The sequence below is a fragment of the Argiope bruennichi genome, chromosome 7 (genome assembly GCF_947563725.1).
Source record: "Argiope bruennichi chromosome 7, qqArgBrue1.1, whole genome shotgun sequence".
Classification (NCBI taxonomy): Eukaryota; Metazoa; Arthropoda; class Arachnida; order Araneae; family Araneidae; genus Argiope; species Argiope bruennichi.
Genome location: NC_079157.1, coordinates 133,657,546 through 133,682,512, shown reverse-complemented (window position 1 = coordinate 133,682,512; position 24,967 = coordinate 133,657,546). Strand labels below are relative to the sequence as shown.

The window sequence follows — 24,967 nt, the reverse complement described above, 5'->3', positions numbered from 1 at the left end:
ATCTAAAATTTTAAAATGTGATCTAGATCTATTGAATCACTAAAATTGTACTACTTTTTATAGTTATTAGCAGACTAGATTTGTCTAAATGTTTCATATATGCATGGACATAAATATTTTTTTTCTGCATATATATGTATGTTTATGCAAGTCATATGATTTGAAGTAAGCTGTAAAAGAACTTGTATCTGGAAGTTTTTCTTTGAAATAAACTAATATATATATATTTTTTTTGCATAGTTTTAGAGAAAAATCAACTTATTTTTTCAATTTTATGTAAAAATGTTCAATTTTTGTGTTATTCATATCATTATCAATATAAATTTGAGCAAAATTGTTCCTTTTTCCTTATTGTAAAATTGTATAGTGTTAAACACAAAAATTTTATTTGCCGCTTGTTTATGGGAAGGTAATTTCATTGTTATAAAATTTTTTATCCTGTACAAGCTAATCCTTTTTTGTTTGTTCCCATAGCAATCTGTAAAAAGAGATAATGAGATATTAAATCAAGAAAAGAGAAATCTGACTGAGCAGTTGGAAAAACGAAGAAATGAAATTGAGAAGTTGAATGGTAATTTATTTTTAACATAAATATACATCTTTTTTGGCTAGAATTGTATGTAATAGAATTTTTCTGATTTAATGATCATTAGAAAGAATACTTTTGAATGCTACAGTAAATCATTAAAATTTTCTAATTTCAGCATTCTTTATATGTGATATGTATTACACATAAATTTAAATAACATTGGAGTTAAGAAGAGCAGAAAATTATATATTTTGTAGGTAGGGTAGTTGAGGCTTAATTGTGCAAGAACAAGATTTAATGTTATAATTGTAAGATAAGTAGGTAGATAGTAGAAGCAATGAAATGTGTAATTTTATGTTTAAATTATATTAATAAAATGTTGAGTTTGAAAAGGGGGAAAAGAATTATAAGCAAGAAATATTAGAAAAAAGTTTTATGTAAAAATTGAAATTGTGAACAACGAAATTGCCTCTTAGTTGGTTTTCAAATGCTTTTATTTATTCCAAATTTTTACTTTTTTTTTCACTACTCAGTGATAATTTTTTCTTACACTTTTTGTTATACATATATATATAGATTCATATCATACTATATTTAAATTATTTGTACTTAGCAATATCCCAAAGTCTTAAATTTGATGCATCAATCTTTAAAGCATAATTAAAGGTTAGAACAATAGCATTTGCATAGATGGTTTTATAATTAAAACAAACATGTTTTTATCATAATTTTTTGGTATAATTTTTGATTTTTTTTCTTGCCCTCAATTTTTAACAAAAATCTATTTAGTACTTTTAGTTACGACATCATTTTTTAAATATTTGTTGAAATTCTTTTCTATGCTTTTTTTCACTAGATGATCTCAAGAATTTATTGGATCAATTAACAGCAGCCAATGAAGCTAAATTTGAAGCTATTGCATCTGCTGAGGAATCTAAATTAAAGGAATCAAATTTGCAGGTATAAAACTTTGCTGTGTTTCAAGGGTTTTTTTTTTCTCTTTTTTTCTTTTTTTTCTGTGTATCATTTTTTAAAATGTGTGGTGTGTGTGCGGAGTGCAAATTGGATAGAACCAAACTGCTCTAATCAAAAAAGAACTTCTAGATGAAAGCAGAAATGTATGTATGGGGAAAGGAGAGGATGCAGATTTTTTTAAAAAATTTTTTCCTGTTGATGGTATCAGTGTAAATTTCTTCTTGCATTGTATGTGAGAAGAAAGATCGAAGAAAAAGAACAGGGGGAAAATTAGTTTTAAATAAAATGTTAACAATTTTTAAAAAATTACAACCATAACATATATAGATTATTAACTCTGATTGTGACTGCAATATTATGTAGGCAAAAATGAGAAAGAATTTGATAAATTCTTAGTTATAAGGAACCAGTTTTGTTCATCAATTGCTCATTGGTTTTTGTTACTTTTAAATATTTAAGGAAACTTCTTTTTTGATAACTTTTCAAGGAATTTAATGCTATGTAAAAACTTTATTCACTTAGTAAATTTGTTTTTATAATACGAATTGTGAACTTACACAGTGTGTCAAATAAGTTTTAAGACATGTCCCAGTGTGCAGGCTATAATGGTGCTATGAGAGTAAATGTGCATGTGTTATAATGTCCATAGTCTACCGGCACTCTGCCAACAACCTGTGCACATTTTATTAAATGACTGAGAGAAGGTGAGTGTTCATTGCAGAAGTGATTTTTTTTTTTTCATGTTGATTTTTTAAGATGGAGCAAGAAGTGAAATTTAACTTGGTAAAAGTTGTTCGGAAGTATACCAACTCAGAAAAAAATTTATGGCAACTGTTGTAAGTTGATCAATTTTTTTTTGTGTGGTACAAATGTTTTTTGATGGAAGTGATACTGTAGCGAAACTCTGTTATATAATATTTCAAATAATTATTCTGGGCTGACATCTACCCAATATCTGTTTTGGCTGAGTGAATTTAAAAATATACTGAATAAACAAGAATGTGACATATAAAACATTTAATCGCAACATAGCAGGGCATCAAAAAGTTTTTTAGTACATATATAAAAGTGAAAAGCAGAACAGCTGACATAATTTTTGATTAGCTCTGATTGGTTGGCTAGAGGATGCCATTCTCAATGTCCTCCCTCCTTTTTGAGGAGCTGAATACCTTCCAGGGGTGTTTGTGCTCCGGGGAAACCCCGGAATTCCGGGGATTTTGAACTTCGATACCCGGAAATTCCGGGGATCGTCGTTCAAAAGGAAGTAGGAATAATAATGAATTATTTATTTTGATCTGGGTAATTTTGTTTGCTTTGAAAGCAGAAAACGCAAGGTCAGTGTGTGTGGTGAAAACTTTTCCTTTCTTTCTCCAAAGGCAGTGATAATGCGTGAAAAGCGGGAAAAAACTTCTTTTTTGTTCTTTCCTTATTGCGAGTTATGACTCATCTCCCCGGTTCTCGGACATTCTCTTCTGGATTCTTTTCGGCAAGTAGGCGCGGCAGAAAAAAAAAAGGGAGAGACTTCGTTCAACCAGATGTGCGATAACGTGACTCTGGGTTCAAAGGTCTTATCTCTCCTGGCGTGGCGCCAATAAGTAGAGAAGGGGGATTTTTCGCTGTATTAGCTATTTGTTATTGATCGCTTCGCAACTTTTTTTTCTCTGCTGTGTAAAATTTTCGTTTCATTTATTGATGCACGTGTAAATTTTTCGTTTCGCTTATTGAAATATTTTTTTATTTATGTACGCAAGAGAATTTCACTTTGAAATTTCAGCATATGAAACAGAAATTACCCCTTAAAAATTCATATCTAATTAGTTTTACAGCATTAGATCCAGAGCTAAGAGGTAAAACCAGTACAATATTAGCTTTTGAAAAATTATCATCTTTTATGTCCCATATTTTTAGTGATAATGAAAAGTCAAAAGTAGAAGCTGAAATAAGGTTATACCAGAGTGATATTGATATCACCAAAGAAATGCTCTACACATCTGATGAAAGTGGAAATCAAGTCAAGTGTACAATTGATAAATATTGGTCTAAAGTTTTTAATTTAAAAGATGATTTCACAAATGATTATAAGTATCCTACATTGGCTAAATTGGTCAAAGCCTGCCTTAGCTGCTTCCATGGCCCATTAGTGGAAAGTGCATTCAACTTAATGGATACACTTGTCACTGACTATAGAACCTCTCTTAAGATTGATTCCCTAGATGCAGTGCAGACTATTAAATATGATTTAATGGCTTCTAAAGAAACCTCATGTGAAAAATATGGCTCAAAAAATCCAATGACTGATCCAATTCACAAAGATCTCTTACTGAATATGAACAGAAGTTGGAAAACATATCAAGAGGACTTAAAAACATGTATTTCAGATGAGTCGCCTATAAAAGTCTCTGAAAAACCTTCTACATTAGCAGAAAAGCAAACTGCTTCTACCTCTGCATGTGCAGTTCTCGAGGAAATTTCTTCAACTGTAAATGAGGAAAATAAAAGTCAACCTTCCTGCAATTATGAAGTTCACCACAAAAGAAAGACAAGCCCACAAACATCAGAAAATAAAAAAAAAAGCAGCAGAAATTAGATAATTTTTTTAAAAAGAATTAATTCAGGTAATTTAAAATATTTGCATAAAATGTAGTAGTTTATATGTTTGAAAATTTATGGCTATTAATTTTGCAAAAAAAAGTAATTCATTGAACTTTTATAATTAGGTCATTCAATACTTCATAATTGTAATTTTTCATTTCTCCCCCCCCCCTTCTCGAAACTCCAAAATGCCGGTAGTAAGTCCGTAAAAGTTTCCGGGGATTTTTTGGGGTCCCACAAACACCCCTGACCTTCTCAAAAACACTGGGGGAAGCCACCAAGTTTGATCTCTTGGGTTTTTTAATAGTATGACCATATCTGGACACCTGAGGCTGGTCAGCCTCCAAAGAATCAGTATTAAGAGTATTTATCGACGATTCAGTCAGTTCAACTTTCTGGAGTGGTAAACTCGTCAAGTCCTTTACACTGACCTCAAGTGGAAACACATATTGGATTGGACGAATACGAGTACAAGACTGAGTCTTTAATTGTACAGTTCTCACCAGTCTATCCTTTCCTAGAATCAATTTTATTACCCAAACTGAAGGCCACTTAATACGCTTTTTCACATCATCCCTAATTAAGACAATATCTCCTTCATGAATATTTAAAGACTGAGGATGTTGTTTCTGTTGTTGAGTCAGCTGCCATAGATACTCAATCCTAATTGCTGTCTCAATTCTTCCATTACTTTGGCTCAAAATCTTAATCTTTTGTGGTAATGATTAGCATTGACACATCTAAATCTTTAACCACAACATTTGATCTATCAAACAAAAACATTCCTGTTGTAATTGGAGTAATATTTTGCATGTCTTCAGAGAGAGATATTAATGGACGTGAATTAATGACCTTTTCACATTCACATAAGATTACACTATTTTCTCATAAGTAAACATAGCTTTGCCTAAAATTCTTCTGAGAAGCTCTTCCGTAGTTTTAGCAAGCCTCTCCCGCCAGGCAGCTGTGGGAGGTATAAATTTTCATGTGATATGTTGAATATCTGCATAGTGAGAAGCTTCATTTCAGTTGAAAGAAAACAGTTCATTAAAGTCATTTCTGAAAGTAATGTAATTGTCAGAATAAATTACTGGAGGTCTTCCTCTCCTAACTACAAAAAGATAACAAAAAGGCATAAGTGGAAAGCAAAGGGACTAATTCCAGATGTAATCCTCTACAAAGAGCACAGGTGTAAAGGATAGCCCAAGATTTATGACCCTGTTTAATGTACAGAGGGCCAACTAAATCTACACCTACTCTTTCCAACCTGGCTGCGTTTTCAACTCGTTCAGCAGACCATAAAACTGGATCAGTCATGGGAAATTTACTCTTAAATCTACACCACTCAGCGCAGACATTCCATATTTTTCTGATAGTTCTCCTGCCACCTAATATCCAATACTGGTCATGTATTATGCTGTGAAGCAATTGTGTTCCATCGTAATTCTCAGTATGGAAGTGCTCTACAAGTCTCTGTAAAGGTACATTTGTTAGGCATTAAGATTGGCGACAAGAAAGAAGGAGTATCTATATGTTCAGTAATTTGAGTTTTTTCACAAATAACATTATTTTTGTCTCTCAGTATACACATATTGGGTATTCTGATGATGATTAGGTGTGTGCCAAAAGTGGCATTATATCGGTAAAAGCTCATAAATAAAATTTTAAAATATAGAATTTAAATAGCTATCAAAGGACTAGCTATTGAATTTTTTTTTATAGCCTTGTGTACTTGAAGCAAAAAACAGCCAAGGGAATAAGAAATAATAATAATATTAATAAAAAATGGAGCAGGCATAAAAAGAAAAAGCAGAGAGGCCTAAATAGCCCAAGCAAAAGAACCTACATAATATTCCAACAGCATTATTGAAACATAATTTGTAAATAATAAAAATTACCGAAGATGGGCAATTTAAATTTAGAAAACAGAAAATAAATAATTACAAAAAAGAAAAAAATATATATAAGTAAACAAAAAAAAATAAATAAGCAAAGAGAAAAATATGAATAAACAAATGAAAAAATAAGTAAATAAATGAAAAAATAAACAAACAGAAAAATACTCAGTCTAAGGTAGAGTCCATGATCAGGAACAAAAGGCCAGATAGAGTTCTTCTTGCATTTTTTTCTTGTACTCACTAGATACTGCCCACTTTTAACAGTGCTTGACAAACTAGAATATAAACTATTGTTCAATTTGGAAAATTCTGTTTTCATTATGATATAGGAAATCCAAAATATTTTGAGCCTCTAAAATTAATTTATTCTTTAATAGAATTTGGGAAATATTTAGTTGAGGTTTAATAAGTTTTCTCAACTGATGAAGAATAGGGCAATGGAAAATATAGTGTGGAATGTCGTCATAAACATTACCATATCTACAACTTCTCAAACTAAATATTTTAAGATAATGCGGGCAAAGTCCATAGTTTGTGGTTAATTGGGCTAAATATTTATTGTCAATACATCTATTTCTTTTTACCTGAGAAAAGATACTGAAAGTAAAGTGGCCTTTTTCATTATTTTCCCATCTTAATTGCCATTCATCGATGAGAATTTTACGAAGACGATTGTTCTTTCAGATTCTGCAAGGTGATAGTCTGTTGCAGATTTAAGTGAAGCAGCTTTGGTAGCCAGATCAGCTAGTTCATTACCTGTGATGCCAATGTGGGCTTTAACCCATTGTAATAAGATATTACCATCTACCAGACTTTTAACATCTTCTACTGAATTATTTTTGGGGTTGAATTTTTGAAGTGCCTTTAATACACTAAGACTGTTAGTGAATAGATGATAATGCAAATATGGTTTATTATGGTTTTTCCAATTTAAAGCTTGCTATATTGCAAAAAGTTCTGCTTGAAAAATTGAACAGTGATTTTCAAGCCTATACTGAAACTCTTCAATTTTGTTTTCGCCTTCTAAAACACAAAAATCCGTACCAAATTGTTCATTTATTTTCAAACCATCTGTATAGATGGAAAGCGGAGCTGTCATTGCAGAAACATCCCACTGTATCTAGGGATTGCAATACCGGACCATAGATAGGGATTGCAATACCGGACCATAGATAGGGATTGCAATAAAGTTCAATATCGGTATTCGGTATTTTTTTAATCTTAATACTGGGATACCGGTATTAGAAATTTTAGAAAAAGAAAGAAAGCACAGATGTTTCTTTGTTTTATTTGCCAGTTTTGTTAGAGAGCGTAAATATCACAAAAAATAATTTGTAACTTATAAATTATAACAGTATATAATCACAAAAAAGTAAAGAAACATCTTATTTATTTAAATCACAAAAAAGTGTAAATATCACTATTCAGCCTGGGGTACTATTACAACTTTTTGAAATGTGATCTTAAAAAACATAATGTATCAATTGTACTGTCATTAAGCCTGAAAAGTAATTTTGTGTAAAAATTACCAGCTGTCGAAAACGCTCTTTCGGCATCTACGCTAGTTGGTGGTACTGTTAGCAATGCACAATATACTTTTTCCAAGTATTTACCTCTAAATCCCTCATCTTCAAATAAATTGATTTCTCGTCGGATGGTTTTGGATATAGCTGATTTCTGTATTGTATTTTGGTTTGTTGAAATTTTTTTATTTATCGCTAATTCTAATTTTTGTTCAAGAGACAATTCCTTTTCACTATCAACAGTAGTGACATCATAATTTTCAATAATTGAACCGAATTCTTTTGAATGTGGATAGGGTTGTGGGTAAAAAATTAAAAAAAAAATTTACTCTAAACTTAATCTGATTTGAAATGGTTATTTTCTTTTCTTCTTTTTCATTTTCATTTTTAAAAATCATTATAATTATGTAAATACCATAAGACATTTTCTATTTCGGTATGCCTTTCTTCTGTGTGATTTTTCAATGTAATATATAATTCTTCAGATAGTGATGTGTGCTGTTCTTTCAGTGACTGCCACATAAATTTATTGTTGAATTAGCTGTTAATAAATTAGAATCTCTCCAACATAATGCCTCAATAGTCAGTTTTATTGGAAGTAAAGCTGATATAGTTCTGGATATTAAGTCGAATTCACTATCTGAAAAATTAATTTACAGGTTTAAGTCGGTTATTGCTTTTTGGATTGGATTTTTCAGTTTCAAAAATCGTTTCATCATTAAGAGTAAACTATTCCGTGTTTTAGAATCTAATATTAACATATATTCTGTTTTATTTTCAGTTAGTATATATTTTAGTAAAATATCCTTTTTATAGGGGAACGTTTAAATATCTTAACAATTTTTCGAACTTTATAAATTATAGGAAGCAATTCTTGATAGGTTAATATTTCATCCTCATTAGCATTATCTTCAACAATTACATTGTCATTATCTTCATTGTCAATATCACTCTCACTCTTACTCTTTTCAAAGTTGGAATCCGAAATTTCTATATCCACAGTATTTGGATTCTTCTGTTCTTTATTTTTTTGGCATAATACATCTATTATTCCTAATTGAATTCCATGTGCATAGCACAACTGCTGATTTGCACCAATCAACATTCCAACTTTTTTCATAATTGTTGCTTCATCAGTCGTTAAGGATACAATATTTTCTTTCAGGAATAATCCATGTTTTGCTAATTTAGATTTAAGCAATTAATTAAGCCGTTAATTAGCTAATTCATTTCGCCCGTTATGGAGACATAAAAACAAAAACATATACTATTTTGCTATGTTCGCGATACCTGAACATATAATGGAGAAATTTTTAAAATTTCTAGTAAATACCGAAAAACCGGTATTTAAACTTGTGAATACCGATATTACAAAATTGTACAAATGGCTCAAAATATCGTTATCCCGGTATTGCAATCCCTATCTGTATCTTTTCAATCTTACTGGGGTGAACCCATCTATTTTCTTAACTAATCATTTTAGAGACCTGAATTGTTTGGTCAAAAATATTGATGTCTTTATGGTGATTTTTTTTTATCCAATACCAAGCAGTTTCAATATCGCATATCAGATCTACTGGTTCAAGTCGAGTAATTATTTGTAGAGTTGTAGATGTTGTACAAAAAGCCCCCCGTTATTGCTAACAGTGCTTTACATTGTACGCTATTTATCTTTTGCCTTTGTCTATTAGTGCCCTTCCACCAGGTTGCAACTGCATATACTAAAATTCTTTCCAGGGCTCTTTTGTATAAAATTTTGACAATTTTTTTCTGATAGTACTCTATTGTACTTGGCACCTGTAAGCCTTTTTAAAATTTTAGTCATCTTGCTTCCCACTTGATTTATATGGGCCATACCATTTTATCTGTCATTAGCAATAATCCCAAGAATCTTCTTATTAGGTATCACAGATTAAGTATAGCTTTCTCATGTGGAAGACTTTAAGTTTGTACAGATCGAATTAACCAGATCTCGGCACTCACTATTGTTTCTAGCAATAATTTCTCTTCCATTCTCTCATTAATAGTAGTTCTAGTATTATTAATAAATCTGAGAACAAATGTTTCTAATCTTGAGTGAAATTTGGAAAATTTTTCGTATTTTAAAATAAAGTGAAAATATGCAAGTGTTGCTGCTAATAAGGAAAGACTTGATGACATTCCAAAACTACTTGACAATGCTGTTACACTATTTGCTCTCTTGCTGTAAGGTAAAAGAATCTCAAAAAATCTATGATGGGGTGTTATTTCCAAATGAAGGGAAATGTTTTCAGTATCGGCAGAAATACTGATTGGATAACTTCAAAACCTATCAATAATATCCAGTACCTGTTCATTTAAATTTGGACCTCTATACAATAAATCTTTCAATGAAATTTTTTCAGTTTCATGATCTGATGGATCGAAAACTGCCCTTATTCTAGTAGTCTGTTTTAACAACTAGTTGATGGGGCAGGAACTGAGATGTTTCTGTTTCACTGTCAGTCCTTTCAATTAGTTTTAATTCTTCCATTCCTTAAACACAGCCTTATAATCCGCCAGAAGCCCATTTCGTTGTGTGCCTGCGTACATCTTTTCATGCCACTTCCAAGTCAATTCTTTATTGGAAAGCAACTCAATAACATCTGATTTAAAAGGCAAACCAAGTTTGTATTTACCCGTTTTGTTCCGCTGAATTTTCATATTGTTTTTAAATTCCTCATTCACTTTTGAATGCTTATTATTTTCATTTAACTTCTGAATTGGATCAAGAATTCCAATGCTTTCCAGACTCTACAACTCACTGATAGATTAATATCTTTAACTTTTAAGAAATAGCATTTAAAGCAGCGTCACTGTTTGTACAACCTGTTTTAGCAACTTCCCATTTCCCTGTCAAAATATATCCTAAAAGCATTTTAAACAAAAACAGAATCCAATCTGATAGATTCATCTAAAAACAAAACTCCAGCAATATCTGCTCCTTCAATAAATTAATTTTGCAGTTTTCAGATTTTAGGTCTGACAAAATTATATCCTTTTTATTCAACTCGTTAATCACAGTAGGATTACTAACTTTTGGCACAGTGCCACAAATCCTTTTTTCCACAATACAAAGATTGTCTGAGTCATCTAGTGAACTAAGAAGCAATTCATATGCATCATAAATCTGACTGCATTTCTCCCCCCCCCCCCAAATAACATATATTGCATTTTTATCATGTTATTTGATTTAATGCCCAACTTCTGGATTGTGTGTTTTGAAATATAATAATACTAAGATCCACTGTCAATCAAGGCTCTTAGTATTAGGACTCTGTAGTTATTAGCACACATTTTTCACAATTAAAGTCATTAGAAATATGTTATTTTTGCTACAACTATTAGGCAATGAATAAGTTTCAATTACATCAGACTTACATTAAATAATGGTGTGACTTGGCACAATATAAGCAGGAATTTTTTCTTTACAAAGCTTGGAAAAGTGCAAAACAGAGAAACAACAAAAATGTGCACGATTTTTCAAAATACTTTTTTTTTTCATCAAGAGACATATTTCTAGTTTCTAAACACAGTCCTTGGAAGGATGCTTCTTCATATAAAAGATGCATGGTAAATTCCATTTACTTGTGCATTTCCTACTATGAGTGCTCACCAGTGTCACAGCAGTAGGATAATTATCGTTTAATTATGACTCCTTTTTTCCCTTTGACTGGAAGGAGAACAGAAACACTTTATGCTAATTCCACATTTCTTCACCTTTTACTTGTTTGAGAAAATGCATCAATTTCTCTAGTGAGTAGTTTTTAACAGGAGATTCATCTTTCATACTTCTATTTCATTCACAAGCAATCAACATTTTAACAAACAGACACAACTCCACTAAAGAACTTTAAAAAAATCACTATATTTTTCTTGGGTATGTTCAAGACTCTCAATGCCGTTTCTTAGCTTCTAACTTATCGTATAAAACAGGTAGATTCGTTTTCGAACTTCCAGTAGTCGCGTTTTCCATAACCAAGGGTAACAAGTCCCTTACATATATTTAAACTAATTAATCGTCATGTCCGAATCTTTCTCAAAGCTGCGAGATCTCTTTTGGATATTCTCCACTGCAGCAGGGAAACGCTTATCACATGAGTCACTTTCGATTTAGGCACAACGGCTTGCAAGAGATGCTGCATTTTATCCTCATTAGGAATACTTGCGTCGTCCTGTATTTTCCGAAAATGACTCCAAAATGCTAAATAATCCTTATAATCATGGTTAAACTTTTTAAGCTCTATCTTCGGGAGCTTAAACTTTCTCTCCTTAGAAAATTCTTTCGTAGATGTATCTTTCAAAGACACTTGTTAAATTTGCGACCATAGCTACAAAATATTTGTCTCTGTATTTTTCAGCCGACAGGAAATCTTTTTTCATATGCTGCTTCGGCATCTTGATCTTTCAAAATAAGATAAGTTATTTCTGCTTTGCATTTTTCCAAGCACGTAAATTTATCACCAATTTCCGATTTCGAAATTGAAAGTTCTTTCATATTAGGAGCTTCTTTATTATGTTCAATTTTCTTAGCACAGGCTGTAAAAGACATAAGGAGAGATGTTTTAAGCTGTGTCACATTCATGTTTTAGGCTCAAAATATAAACTAACAGTCAAGACCTGCCCCACAATGGACTCCAGAAATTATGTAAAAAAACTCTATGCTACTCAATGTTTCAAATAATTATGCTGGGTTGACATCTACTCTGATTTGGCTGAGTGAATTTAAAAATATACTGAATGAACAAGAATGTGACATATAAAACATTTAATTACGACATAACGCTGCATCAAGAAAATTTTTAGTACATATATGAAAGTGTAAAACAGCACAGCTGACGTCACTTCTGGTTAGTTCTAATTGTCTAGGGGATGCCATTCGCATCAGGTACAGTAGAAGATGATCGGCGATATGGCAGAAAAATTTCATCTAGAACGTCTGAAGTTATCGAGAAAGTATGAAATTTCATGACGAAAGATCACTGTGCGTCATTGAGAATGATGAAAAACTCTTTAAACATCAACAATTCGAACCATTCTGCATAAAGATTTGTGTAAAACAAAAGTGTATGCTAAATTTGTTCCACACATTTTAACTCCTAAATAAAAAGCAATGAGAAGTGCACATTGCAGAGACATTTCAGCCATCATTCATTGGAAATCCATTGTTACAGGTGATGAAACCTGGTGTTTCCAATACGATATGATCTCGAAACAAAGCTACAAAGCGTGGAATGGAAGTCATAAAATTCATCGATAGCCAAATAAAACAAGGAAAGTTCCAATCAAAACAATGCTCATTACATTCTTCGATGATAAAGGTATTATCAACAAAGAATTTGTTTCAGCTGGGCAAACAATTACAGATCAATACTACTAGCTGTTTTAATGGCTAGAATTCGTTGCATTTGTCCAGACTATCGGACTGAAAGCAGTTGATGTTTGTAACACGACAATAGACCCACTATTATCGTGTATTGTTAATCGATCCCCCTTATTGCTTTTTTTGGCAAAAATTGTCTGTGTGGTGTACCATCCTGTATTCACCCGATTTAGCGCCTTGTGACTGCTCATTATTCCCAAAACTTAAAAATGAAGTAAAAGGGTAGTATTTTGAGGATATTTCGACCATACAAGCTTCGATGCTTGCTTTGCAGGCCATTTCACAAATTGATTTACAACGGGCGTTTGATTCATTAATAAATTGCTTTAAAAATTACATTGAAGCTGGAGGATCCTATTTGGAGTAAAAAAGCAAAACGGGTATTAATTTCTTGTTTCCATCTTCTTGTTAAAAAAATTTATATCATGTAATGTAGTTTAGATACTGATGCCACAATTTGTTTCTTCATTATTAAAATTTTGAAATAAGTCAAGGACATTTAATCTATTCTGTATATTATATAAGGTATTAAATTTTTTTAACTTTGAATAATTAATTCATATTTTTATTTTTTTAGCATCAAGTTAATCGCTTAGAGCAGGAAAAAGAATTATTAAACCGACAGATTAGTGATTTGCATGCTGAGTTAACTCAAAAGAATAGCGAAATTCATACTTTGAAAAGAGAAAAATCTAATAATAGTTTGGAATTAAAGACCCTGTTAGAGGAACGAGCTGATGAAGTAAGTATTTATATCTTTGCAAAGTATTTCCCTAAATTTGATATTGTGACTAGCATTTTTTTTAACTCCCCCCCCCCATTTTAATACAAATTTACTTTGTATTTCATTCTAGAAATCTGTTTTAGAAAGTAAAATATCTATGTGATTTTTTTAAAAAAATGACATTTCGGCAGTTTAATTGGTTTCTTACAATGGTGCAAAAAGCAATTTTGTAACTTTATATGATTTTCAGGTTTGTCTTTTTGTTTCATTTAAGAAACAGTAATTAATTAAACTATAATATTTGGAAAAAGGGGCTGAGTAGGATGCATTTCTTATCATATCCTGCCTTTTCAGTGCATTTAAATTATTGATTTTTGATACATCATCACTAAAATAAGACAAATATGAAGTACATACTTCTAAAGTTAGGAAGAGTAAAATTCAGACTGTAGGGAGGATGTTGTAGGAATCCAGAAGAAAATGATGAATGGGAGCAAGGATTTATCTTATAATGTGGACAATATCATGCAATATACCTTTTTGTGACAATAAGTCTTGAGTTTGGTGTGTTTTAAGATTGTTGACAACAAATGCCTGTTTGCTGGCAATTAAATGATCTTGTGCCAGATAATTTCTGTAATTGAGACCTTGATGGATGCTTCTAAATGACAAAATTTTTCTATAGAAAGTCGAGTCTTGTATTGCTTCTTCATTGGTGATTTCACAGTAGAATTTTCTCTTTGGTTTTGGACTTGTAATGAGGAAAATGGTGATTCTTTTCAAAAATGTTTTACATTCAGCATTGTAGTGGTTGAATAGTATAGACAAATGTCAATATTGTTGTACTTAAGTTTTTCAGTAAACAATCCTAGTGCATACCTTATGGAACAGACAAGAACATAATGGGCTGATTAATATCCATGTCTGATTTGCAGAGTTATCATAACTTTATCAATTCTGACTCGTGTTTTTATGCTTGCAGAATCATTGCACCTGGGATAGGATTTGACTTGTTATTTTACTCCTTTATTTTGTTTCATTTTTGTGTGACTTTAATCCACTTATACAGGATTGTCTATAACAGAGCACTTATCTCATACTGTATATGGAATCTAATAAATCTATAAGAGCTTCCATACTGAGGAAAGGGATGTTTGTTCTTTCTTGGTGTGTGCTGCAGCCATGATCCATTCAACAGAATGCAGAAAAATAATGCTAATTTTTAATTTTATGTAATTACAAATTCTATACCTTTATGCACGACAGATAATCTATTTTTTTTACTAATTAAATTGCTAGTAATTCTTTTGTTTATCTATTTAATTTTTGATTGATCTAATTTATTTTAAGTTCAATATTTTAAAATAAAAATCTGCCATTGAAAAACTATTTAAGTTATTATATGCAATCATATTCTGTAAAAATATCAAGTACCATAGCATGAATATGTATTAGAAATGAGTTATTTTTTCTAAATTTTAGATTCACATGCTGCAAAAGAGGTTAGATTGTTATAAGGAATTGGTTGAAGAGAGAGATACAAGAATAGAACAGTTAGCAGAAAAAATTCGTCAGCTTAATCAGTCTAATGCTAAATTAGAAGAACAGTTTAATTTGGAATTAAATGCCCAAACAAAATTGATTGATTTGCACAAGGTAAGGTTAATACATTAAAATTACTTTTTAATTTGAAATTTTTTAAGTTTATATTTTAGAATAAGTTTACTATGTTTTAGACTGTATTATTCTAAATGAATAGTAAGTAAAAAATAGTGTTTATGGTGGCATATTTCTTGTAAAGTTCTTGTGTACATGCCAATAAATACTAGTAAAATAATCTGAAAAGTAAAATTGAAATGAAATATCAACTTCCTATGCTTGTGATTGGCAAGTATTATATAAATTTAAAGATAATTATTGATAAACATGATATCTGTTGCTTAGATACATTTCAGAAATTGCTGGCTTTTAAATAGGAAGATAAAAGAAATTTTAATGAGGTTAATTTCTTTACATATTGAACTTGAGTTTAAGGTTGAGGATTTTTAAATGATAACCAGCTCTTTGCTTAGTAATGGGAAAGTGATCATATTTTCTTGAAATTTTTTAACTATATTAATAAATGTGCTGACTATAAATGTGTTAACTATATTAATAAATGTATAGCTAATTTACAAATGGTATGACTATTTGAGGCCCCATACCATTGATTGATTTCACAAACCTTTTGTTTTCTGTATTTAAATCCAAATATACAGATATTCAGTTATCTCAAAATTTATGCATATTTTATGCTCTCCAATCCAAGACAAGGTTGAGTGCTTTTTAGTCTTGCTATACTTGCAGATTGCTAACTATGATGGCATAATTATTAAATTTTTAAGCAATTACTATTATTTGATTTGAAAATTAGAGTTTTTTTAATGATTTATATACCTAATCAAACATTAATTGTATGAAAAGTTTTTTTTATTAATATTTTATTATGTAGCTTGCAAAAAATTCACCAGTATTCTTAAATTTAATTTCATGGATTATTTATAATTTTTGAAACTTATTTCTCTTTGGATTCATATTTGATTTTGATAATAAAAATATTATATGCATATATGATTTGACATAATTTTGTCAATTTTTGTCTATTTCAAAGTTAGTTTTTCTCATATATAAATAAAATGTTTACTGTAATTTAATTTGTGTCCCCCCCCCCTTTTTATTATACTTGATGAAAAGATTATTGATATTATTTTAAATTAAATTAAGTTTAATTTAATTTAGTTATATTAATATATAATTTTATTGTAATATCCCATTTTAAAGCAACATAAAGGTTATTTTGGAACGGACCTCATAATTTTGAATTGCGGTTAGATGATGAGGATAAATAAAGTTAGCTCAGCATAGCCAAGCATGGCTGTCAAAGCACAGCCAGTATTTCCAGGAAAAAAATTCCAAATTCAAACTTCTAATATTTAATTATTCCTATATTTTTAGAATGCAAGTGAAGAAAACCAAAAAAGAATAGAAGAACTTATGCGAGCATTTGAAGAAGCTCAAAAACTTCTTAAGGAATCAAATGATTCTTGTGAAGAAATGGAAAAACATTGCGTGGCCGTTGAAAATAAGTGCAAAGTTCAGCTAGAAGAAAAACAAGCTGAACTAATGAAATTAAAGGAAGAAATAAAAAGAGTTAAAGATGCTGCTCAAGGTGTGTAATATTATCAGTCTATCATTTGATAAATCATAATAAGAGATTATCTCATTTTTAGAATTTTTTTGTTATTTCACTTACCTTCCAGCAAAGTTTTTACATAATTTTTTCAAATAAGGAATGAGATAATAAAAGAAGAATTTTCATCACATGAATAATTTTTGTTAAAAGAATGTATAGAAACATTATTCTTTTCAATTAAAGTAAAATAGTATTCAAATAAAAATTAATATGTGAAAAGAAAAGAAAAAAGAAAAACGCCTAACAATAATGGCAAAAACTTATAAAAAGTGAATTTGAATGATAAAAAGACTGCTTTATATCTGTGTAGCAGATTTAGCATGATCTAAGGTGCACTACAAATATATATACTCAGATTTACTAATGAAGGGCAATTTTTGAAGCATTTTTGTTGTTTCAGAAAAACTTAATCTCTCCATGCCATTTTCAATGCAATTAATTTACGATAAAGAATTTTTAGTTATTTTTAAAATAAAAAAATAAGCTATAATATATGTATAATTAAAAATATTTACACTATTGTATAAAATGAATGTTATGAAAACTCAAAGAGCAGAAAACTCCATGCAGCTCTAAGTAAAGATTACCAAAGCAACTGATTAAAAATAAAAGTAAACCACAAAACTTCAGGCCAAGGCTTTTGCAAACTGTGTTATAGCGTAGAATTATGGAGCAGCTGGATTTAAAAAGTCGTATATTATTTAAAAAGGATAAAAATAAATCCTAAATCCATTTTATTCCATTTATTAACAATTTTAGATGCAAGCGAAGTTAGGTGTTTGATGTAGTGGAACACTGTGCCACAAAACGTTTTTTAATATAAAATGTTGACCTAAATTTTATTTCCATCATAAATATATAATTATCTTTTTTATAAGTAAACAAATGGATTTTGCTAAAAGCAGAATCTTATAACATTCTATTTTGTTCTAGAAATATTCTGATTTTGTATATTTTTGGGATTTATATAGAATTCTGAAAGACAATGTGATAAATTAACATTTTCATTTTATTCTGCATATTAAATTTCCTATTCATTGTACATTTTTGCATTTCTGAGAAGTTGAAATGTTAACTGTAAGTGATAAAAAATATCCATGGTTTAAGATCAAAGCTTTTTTAAATTTTAATCACTTTCAACTCATATTTGACCTAATTTCTTACTATAAAATTGTTTAGAAAATTTATTTTCTACCTTAATTAGGAGTATTAATAACTAAAGTATTAAACAATGATTATGGTTACTCTAAAATATGAATTATTTTTAATATCTTTTCTATATTTATGTTCATGAATCCTATTAAATTCATACTGTCAGATTTTAGGGATCAAAAAAATTCCTTGCGTGTGAATACATGTGATTTAAAGTATATGCCTATGACTGCTAATTTTGAAATTTAGTCTGACATCATCCTCTAAATGAATATTTATCTTCAAGAAGGTAAAAACATTGTAATCAACAAATAAAAGGTCCTAGGGGACAATGATGAGGGCACAGTTTTCTAATTTTACTTCATTTTTTTTTTATCTTGAAATATATAATTCTGTTGGAATATTATTGTCCTTCCTGTTTAGAAGTAGGCATTAGAAAACTACCTCAATTATGCTCAGTAAGATCAATCACAAAATGAGAATGCAAACCATGAAAGCAACTGCACACACAACTAAATGTTTGATTTAAAGAAATAAGTAGTCCTTTTCTATCTTTAAGTTTCAAAGATTTTTTTTTTTAAAGTCAGATATTACTTTTTAAACAAAGTTATGTAGGTAATTTTATAAAATGTTATTCTGGTGAAATTTTTTAATGAGGGATTAGTTATTATTATTACTTATTAAAAAATCATAACATTGCTGATAGTTTATTGCAATCTTATTTGATATTCATTTTTGGATGAGCATTATTGAACTAATCAAGTGAAGATAGAAGTTTTTGTGGGAAAAAGAAGCTGCAATATTTTTATCTTTTAAATAATTATTTTATCTTTCACATTGTTTTCTTTTGACAAAACTGGAAGGAATTTATATCATATTCTAATTATTTAATATGTTAAAAATCTAACAAACTTTATATGAATTTGAAATTAAAAAATTTGTTACTTTTGGATCAAGTATCTTTTTAAAAAAAATGTAATCTCTTAAAATATTTTTTGCAAATCGGTTAATTTCTGGTCTGACGAGCCATCACTGTTCATGAATCTAAGGATCAAATCAATGTGAAATTACATTGACCAATAATAGATTTGGCATAACTTTGAATCCATATAGTAAAGGCATGGCTCAAGAGACAAAGTTGGAATAAGCAGAGGAGTTTTAATACTCTTTATATTTGAAATTAATTTATATAGGTTTAAAAATATTCAATATTGCTAAGGCTAATAGTATTGATTTATTTGAAATAATTTTGAGTATTATAGATGTCGATTCAAGGATTTGAAACAAGAATCAAAATGGGGTTCCTAATCATTTCAAATTGGGAAGATGCATTCATGTACATATTCATATTTTGAGCATATATTGTTATAATTATCCTAATGTTTTTCATTTTTGTTTCTTTGACAGTTAAGCTTTTTTTTTTTTTTTTTTTTTTTTTTAAGGGAGGGGGTTTAGATTCTCTTTAGTATTTTTGTAATATGTCATTTTTACTTAAGAGTGTGTAACATTTTGATTACTCTATTTATTTATATAATTTTTTGTTTCATTAAGTAGTTGTATTTGAAATTTCTTTACCTTCATAAAAAACAATTTTATACTGTTAATTGGCAACATAATAACTATAAGGATTTATGGAACTAGAATATTTTTTAATTAGTAAAATTTTAATAGGTTTGTGGCTGTACAACGTTCTTACTACTATTTGTAACAAAATTATATGGTTTTATACTTTGTGTTTTATACTTCCCCTCTTTTTAATCCTTTATGTTGTATATATAAATGTCGATTGTGAATAAAGTTAGTTGGCTCAAACTTTCTTGCCTGAATGGTCAACCAAGTACCTGCAGGTTGATATTTTTATTGCTCAAATTTATTTTCCTTAAAAAAAAAAAAGTTAAAAAAAATTATGGAAGTTGTGAAAGAGCACTATGATAAAGATTCAAAAAATTATTTTTAAATATTTAAGTTTTTTTAAATTCTGTAAAGGCTCATGATATTGTAATGATTTCTAAATTTTAAATCTGTCATTTAAAGTGTCAGTATATTTCTTTTTGATTTAGTTTTGAATCAAGATACAATTGAAAAGATATTTCCAGTTGCAGCTGCAACCAGTAAAGTTCTCCATTCTGGTATTACTTTAACTGAATTATATGTTGAATATACCAGGCTGCAAGAAGAGCTACAATCACAAAAAAATGAAAATGCTAACTTGACTAGAGAATTAAAACAGATAATTACAGTAAGTTCTCTTTTGCAGAAAATATTATTCAAAAGGCATTATATATATATTTGAAAGCAACGTTTCTGTTTAAAAAAAGTAGTGTCTCTTGAAAAGTTATCATTTGGAATAGTTGCTTTTTTAAAAACTGCAAAATACATTAGTTTCTATTGAATAAGTTTTGAAGTTTAAATCTAATTTGAAATAGAGGATAGTGTAAAGAAAGATTAATTTAAGCTTTAAATTAAAGCCATAGATATTTGTTGAAGCAGATTAATACCTTTAGTTCCATTCATTGATTATTTATGCCAAATTTTATCTATTAGTTTCATTGCTAGTGTCATATTCTAAGATCGAGAAAATAAACTTTTTTCACTTCAATACATTGAAAAAAAAAATCTTATTGCAAGAACTTGTCGGAACATTAGAGAAGGTCTAAATATTATTAATATATTATAGTTACATTAAATTTTCTGGTTATTCAAAACATCTTAGAAACGGAGATGTTATTTAGCTACTATCAATGTAATTATTTTCTCTATATTAAAATTGTATACAAATGGTTAATGTAATAATTTACCTTTTTCTGAAGAAACCAAATCATTAGAATTTTTGGCATAATTGTTAAATTATACTTTTTAATAGTGTCTGATGTTTTTGTTGGATAATTTTAATAAAATTTATAATATGAGACATTAGATTTATTATGAACTCAAATTCATTTAATGCTACTGAGTATGGGATTTGATGCTGAAATTTTCATTAGAAATTTTTTTCGAGAACTTTATTTGTGTATGCAAATATAATTTATAAAATGACCCATCTTTTATAAAATTGCCAAATGTAGGTGTATATTGATCTTTAAATATCATCCAGATTTTATTTCTTCTGTTGTACTTACTAGTGTATAATCTTAACAAAAGATTTTAATCCTTTTTTTTTTTTTTTTTTTTTTTTTTTAGGAAATTGAAGAAAAAACACCTATTATTAACCAACGAATGCAAGAATACAACAAACTAAATGAGACAATTTCCTGTCTCAAAAGCCAACTTGCTAATGCTCTAGCAGTATGTTTAATTATATTAAAATAAATAATATGCTATTTATGGTAAAATAATATATAAATTATTCTTTTAAATGTGACTAATCTTTTAGCTAAAATTTTTTAATTTTCTTGTTTTTGAATATTTTTTTAAACTTTTATATTGTAATAATTTTTCAGCCAGTACTTGGATAAAACAGTCCAATTTACTTTAATGAATTTTTTTTATCCAGTATACTGGCATAAATTTAATTTTTAAGTGTACTAAAATAACTTCTAGTACTCATTATAAATTCATTAGAATACTTTAATATAATTATATTATAAGCATTCTATTATTCCTATGTCATTTAATATCAGATTTATTTAATCTTTTTTTAGTTTGAATTTCAAAAGTTTAGAATGAGATTAAAATATTTCAGTATGTTTGAACATTGTATTGTTGTATTTGCAAGTAATTTTGTTGTTAATTGAGCATAATTATAGCTTTAAAATTGTATTTTGTAATCCGCTTTCCTAAAGTTAATAAACCTTCATAGTATAGTTTCAATATATAATATACTTTATTTTTTTGAATTTATTTTGTAAAATACATTTTTTATATAGATTTTACTGTAATAATCTTTACAATTTTACTTTTTTGATTTCTAATATTTATTATAAAAAGTTTCTTATTGGAAATAAAATCTGCAGAATGTATTTTAAGAGAAATTAAAATGTGTGATTGTATAAAATATTTAAATTTTTTAGGATTATGAAAAAATTCTTGAAGAAAGAAACGATGCCAAGCGTATTTGCAATTTAACTGCTAGAGAAAATGCAAGGTTAAAATCTCAAGTCTCTGATTTGAACAGACAAGTATGCTTATTTCCTGTAATTTTTTTAACCACAATGTAAGATTTCAATGATTTAAAATTCACATTTTTCTATATGTAATATACTAAGGAAAAATCGATAAAAATGTAAAATTAAAAAAAAAAATAGTTTTAAGATTTGTAAATTGTACTATAAGTATCATAAATAAACAAATTTATAAAATATTGTATTTTTATTCATAAAATACTGTATTGTTCGATTTGTGTGGTATCTTCATACTCACCGATAGCTATGGAATTTCCGTAGTTGCTATAGAAATTAGGTGAAAATTGCAGAGTTTTGGATATACAGTACACTTTCAGCTAATGTGACGGGAGGGCAGAGCAGATAACAAAAAACCTGGATATATGTGGAGTTCTATGAAATTAATCCTTTGCCCACCCAGAAGACAAAGTTTTTATATCAGAACTCACTTTTATAATACTTATTTATTCACTTCTTAGTGAGTTCTAAGCTCTATTTATTTTCAAGCCATGTAGAATGTGAATGTGGCTGCTGCCCAGAAGCAGTTGCCTGTATCATGCCGGTTTAAAATACAAGGCTCTGTACTGGGAGTTTATATAATGCACTGCACGTTTCAAGAATTTATTAGAGAAAAGTAAGTTAAAGGATATAAACTGTTCACATTTTATCATAATTTTTTTAATTTTTACTGTGGTAGACTTAAAAAAACATTAAGCATACTCCAATAACAATTTGCGAATATACTGAATGTATTGTGTAGTTATAATTGGGAACAATGGCAATGATTGGTGTCTGTTACACACTGACGAAACAATGAATAACAAGCAGAACGCTGCTCTTTTCCTGTTACAACTTGTTTTTTTGCACAAGACACGTAGGAGGATTGTAGCAGACGCCTGCTTCCAATTATTTAGTAACACAATGCAACTCCTTGCCTTTCCCATTTAATTATGATAAAAGAACACTAGGCCTTGTAGTATGGAAACTGTATAGTTGCGAACCGGATACACAAAAGTGTACTGTATAGTGAAACATTTAGAAACCTCGCTCAGTAATGCCAGTTAGTGAAAGAATTTTTAGCATAATTAGAAAAGAAAATGGCATTGTATTCTAACATGAATATGAAAACACTGGTGTGCCTCCTCATTATAAAAATGTCTGTGGGAGTTTAAAAGTCACTTAAAAAAAATCAGTCACCTTCAGTCAAAAAATATTTTACAATATATTTAGTCAATAATAATCTGTTAAATAATTTTGAATAATAATTAATAAAAATGCTTTAAAAATATTTATTCTTCAATAATCTGTTGATACTACATTTAATGTAATATATATCTAAGAAGTGCTACAGCTGACTGGGTAAACAATGTTGGAAGGTAAGTATCTTAAAACTTACATTAATTTTGTCAATTTACAAGTGAAATTTAATTGCGCTTTAAAGTTTCATAAAGTATCAAGTTTATTGTGATATATAATGATACAGTGGAACCTTGCTTAATGAGCATAATTCATTCCCCAATCTTGCCTGTAATGTAAAACTCTTCATGAAATGAAACAATATATTCCATGTAAAGTAGAACAATGCATTCCTTTAAACAATTATTATAATGTAGTTTATTACTCATAACGCATGCTTTTTTTAATGCAAAGTTATCTAAAGACATTTCTCTTTATCAGTGTTTCAAAATTTGGCAAAAATGAGATCCGGCATTATCTTTAAATGAATTTGTAACTATGGAATTTGTAACATAGCTACCGCCTTTTTAGGAAGATGTTTTTCAACATTTGATGCAATAATTTCCTATGCTTTCAGCATGTTATTTATTTCACTTGAAGTTGTTATTCTGTTGTGTCTATTATTTTTTTTTCCCTATTTAAACAAATTTCTTTTACAGCTTTTTGCTGTGATGAATGTAGTTCTGTATGCTCTTCAGCGGGTCTGGCTATTTTCTATCACCAACTCATTTCTTGAATTTACCTCTAGACCCATAATCTTGGTCAGAATTTTCGTTTTTGTTGAATAGGACTTCACTGGCGCTTGCTCAAACACCTTGGAAGCATGTTCAACAACACTATCTGGCCAAATCTTCTTCTGTGTAGATATAAGGACTTCAAACAATTGCTCAACACAGATTGACACAAGCTAATCCAACATGTGACAACACAATGTCTTGCATTTGTTCTGTGAAATGTCGCTCATTATACTAATTGCTTCACTATGCCAAGTGCTTGTTAAGTGAATTTTGATTGTATATACTATTTACTATTCATTAAAAAAATAATGATTTTATTCTAGTTATCTAGCTGTAAAAATGACCATCTCCAAATAAAAAATTCTTAAGAAAAAAAATTTTCTTCGCATGTAGCCAAAATGATATTTAACAGATTTAGTTGTAGCATGTAGCCAAATGAGATTTAATAGATTGAATTTAGTCAATTCATTTTGTGCATATTATTGTTAAAACACGATGGCAAAAGTTGTTTTCTATGAATTTTTGAATTAGTTCAAAAACTGTAGCTATTTTGTTCAGAAGTAAATTTATGCACTCATTGCAAAAAGTTAGTCGGTCATTTGGGTGAATAAACTCTTAATATAAAAAGAATACTATTATATTTTTTTTTATACAGCAATGATTTTAAATGCTTTCATACTCATTAAAATTTAAAGTTGTGCTTGCACCAAATTTTTCTTTTAATAAGCAAGTTATCATATACAGTGATAAAATGTGAAACGTTTTGAAAGCATTTTAGTGAAATTATGCAATGTTATCATAATTTGTACATGACCTCATTACAGTCAATAAAGATTTGGATGCTAGAAACTTGGAGATCCCTTCCATT

The 24,967-nt window shown here is 29.1% G+C and overlaps 1 protein-coding gene across 2 annotated transcripts in view; it reads left to right on the top strand.

Moving 5' to 3' along the window:
• LOC129975146 (nucleoprotein TPR-like) overlaps positions 1-24,967 on the top strand; it is a 114,454-nt gene that overhangs the window by 11,002 nt on the left and 78,485 nt on the right. For both annotated transcript variants that reach the window (XM_056088106.1, XM_056088105.1), the window contains exons 4-11: positions 475-571; positions 1,386-1,489; positions 13,496-13,660; positions 15,125-15,298; positions 16,637-16,850; positions 20,087-20,265; positions 21,207-21,311; positions 22,037-22,144. In XM_056088106.1, the coding sequence (XP_055944081.1) occupies positions 475-571; positions 1,386-1,489; positions 13,496-13,660; positions 15,125-15,298; positions 16,637-16,850; positions 20,087-20,265; positions 21,207-21,311; positions 22,037-22,144 (1,146 nt within the window). The remainder of the gene's footprint in view (positions 1-474; positions 572-1,385; positions 1,490-13,495; positions 13,661-15,124; positions 15,299-16,636; positions 16,851-20,086; positions 20,266-21,206; positions 21,312-22,036; positions 22,145-24,967) is intronic.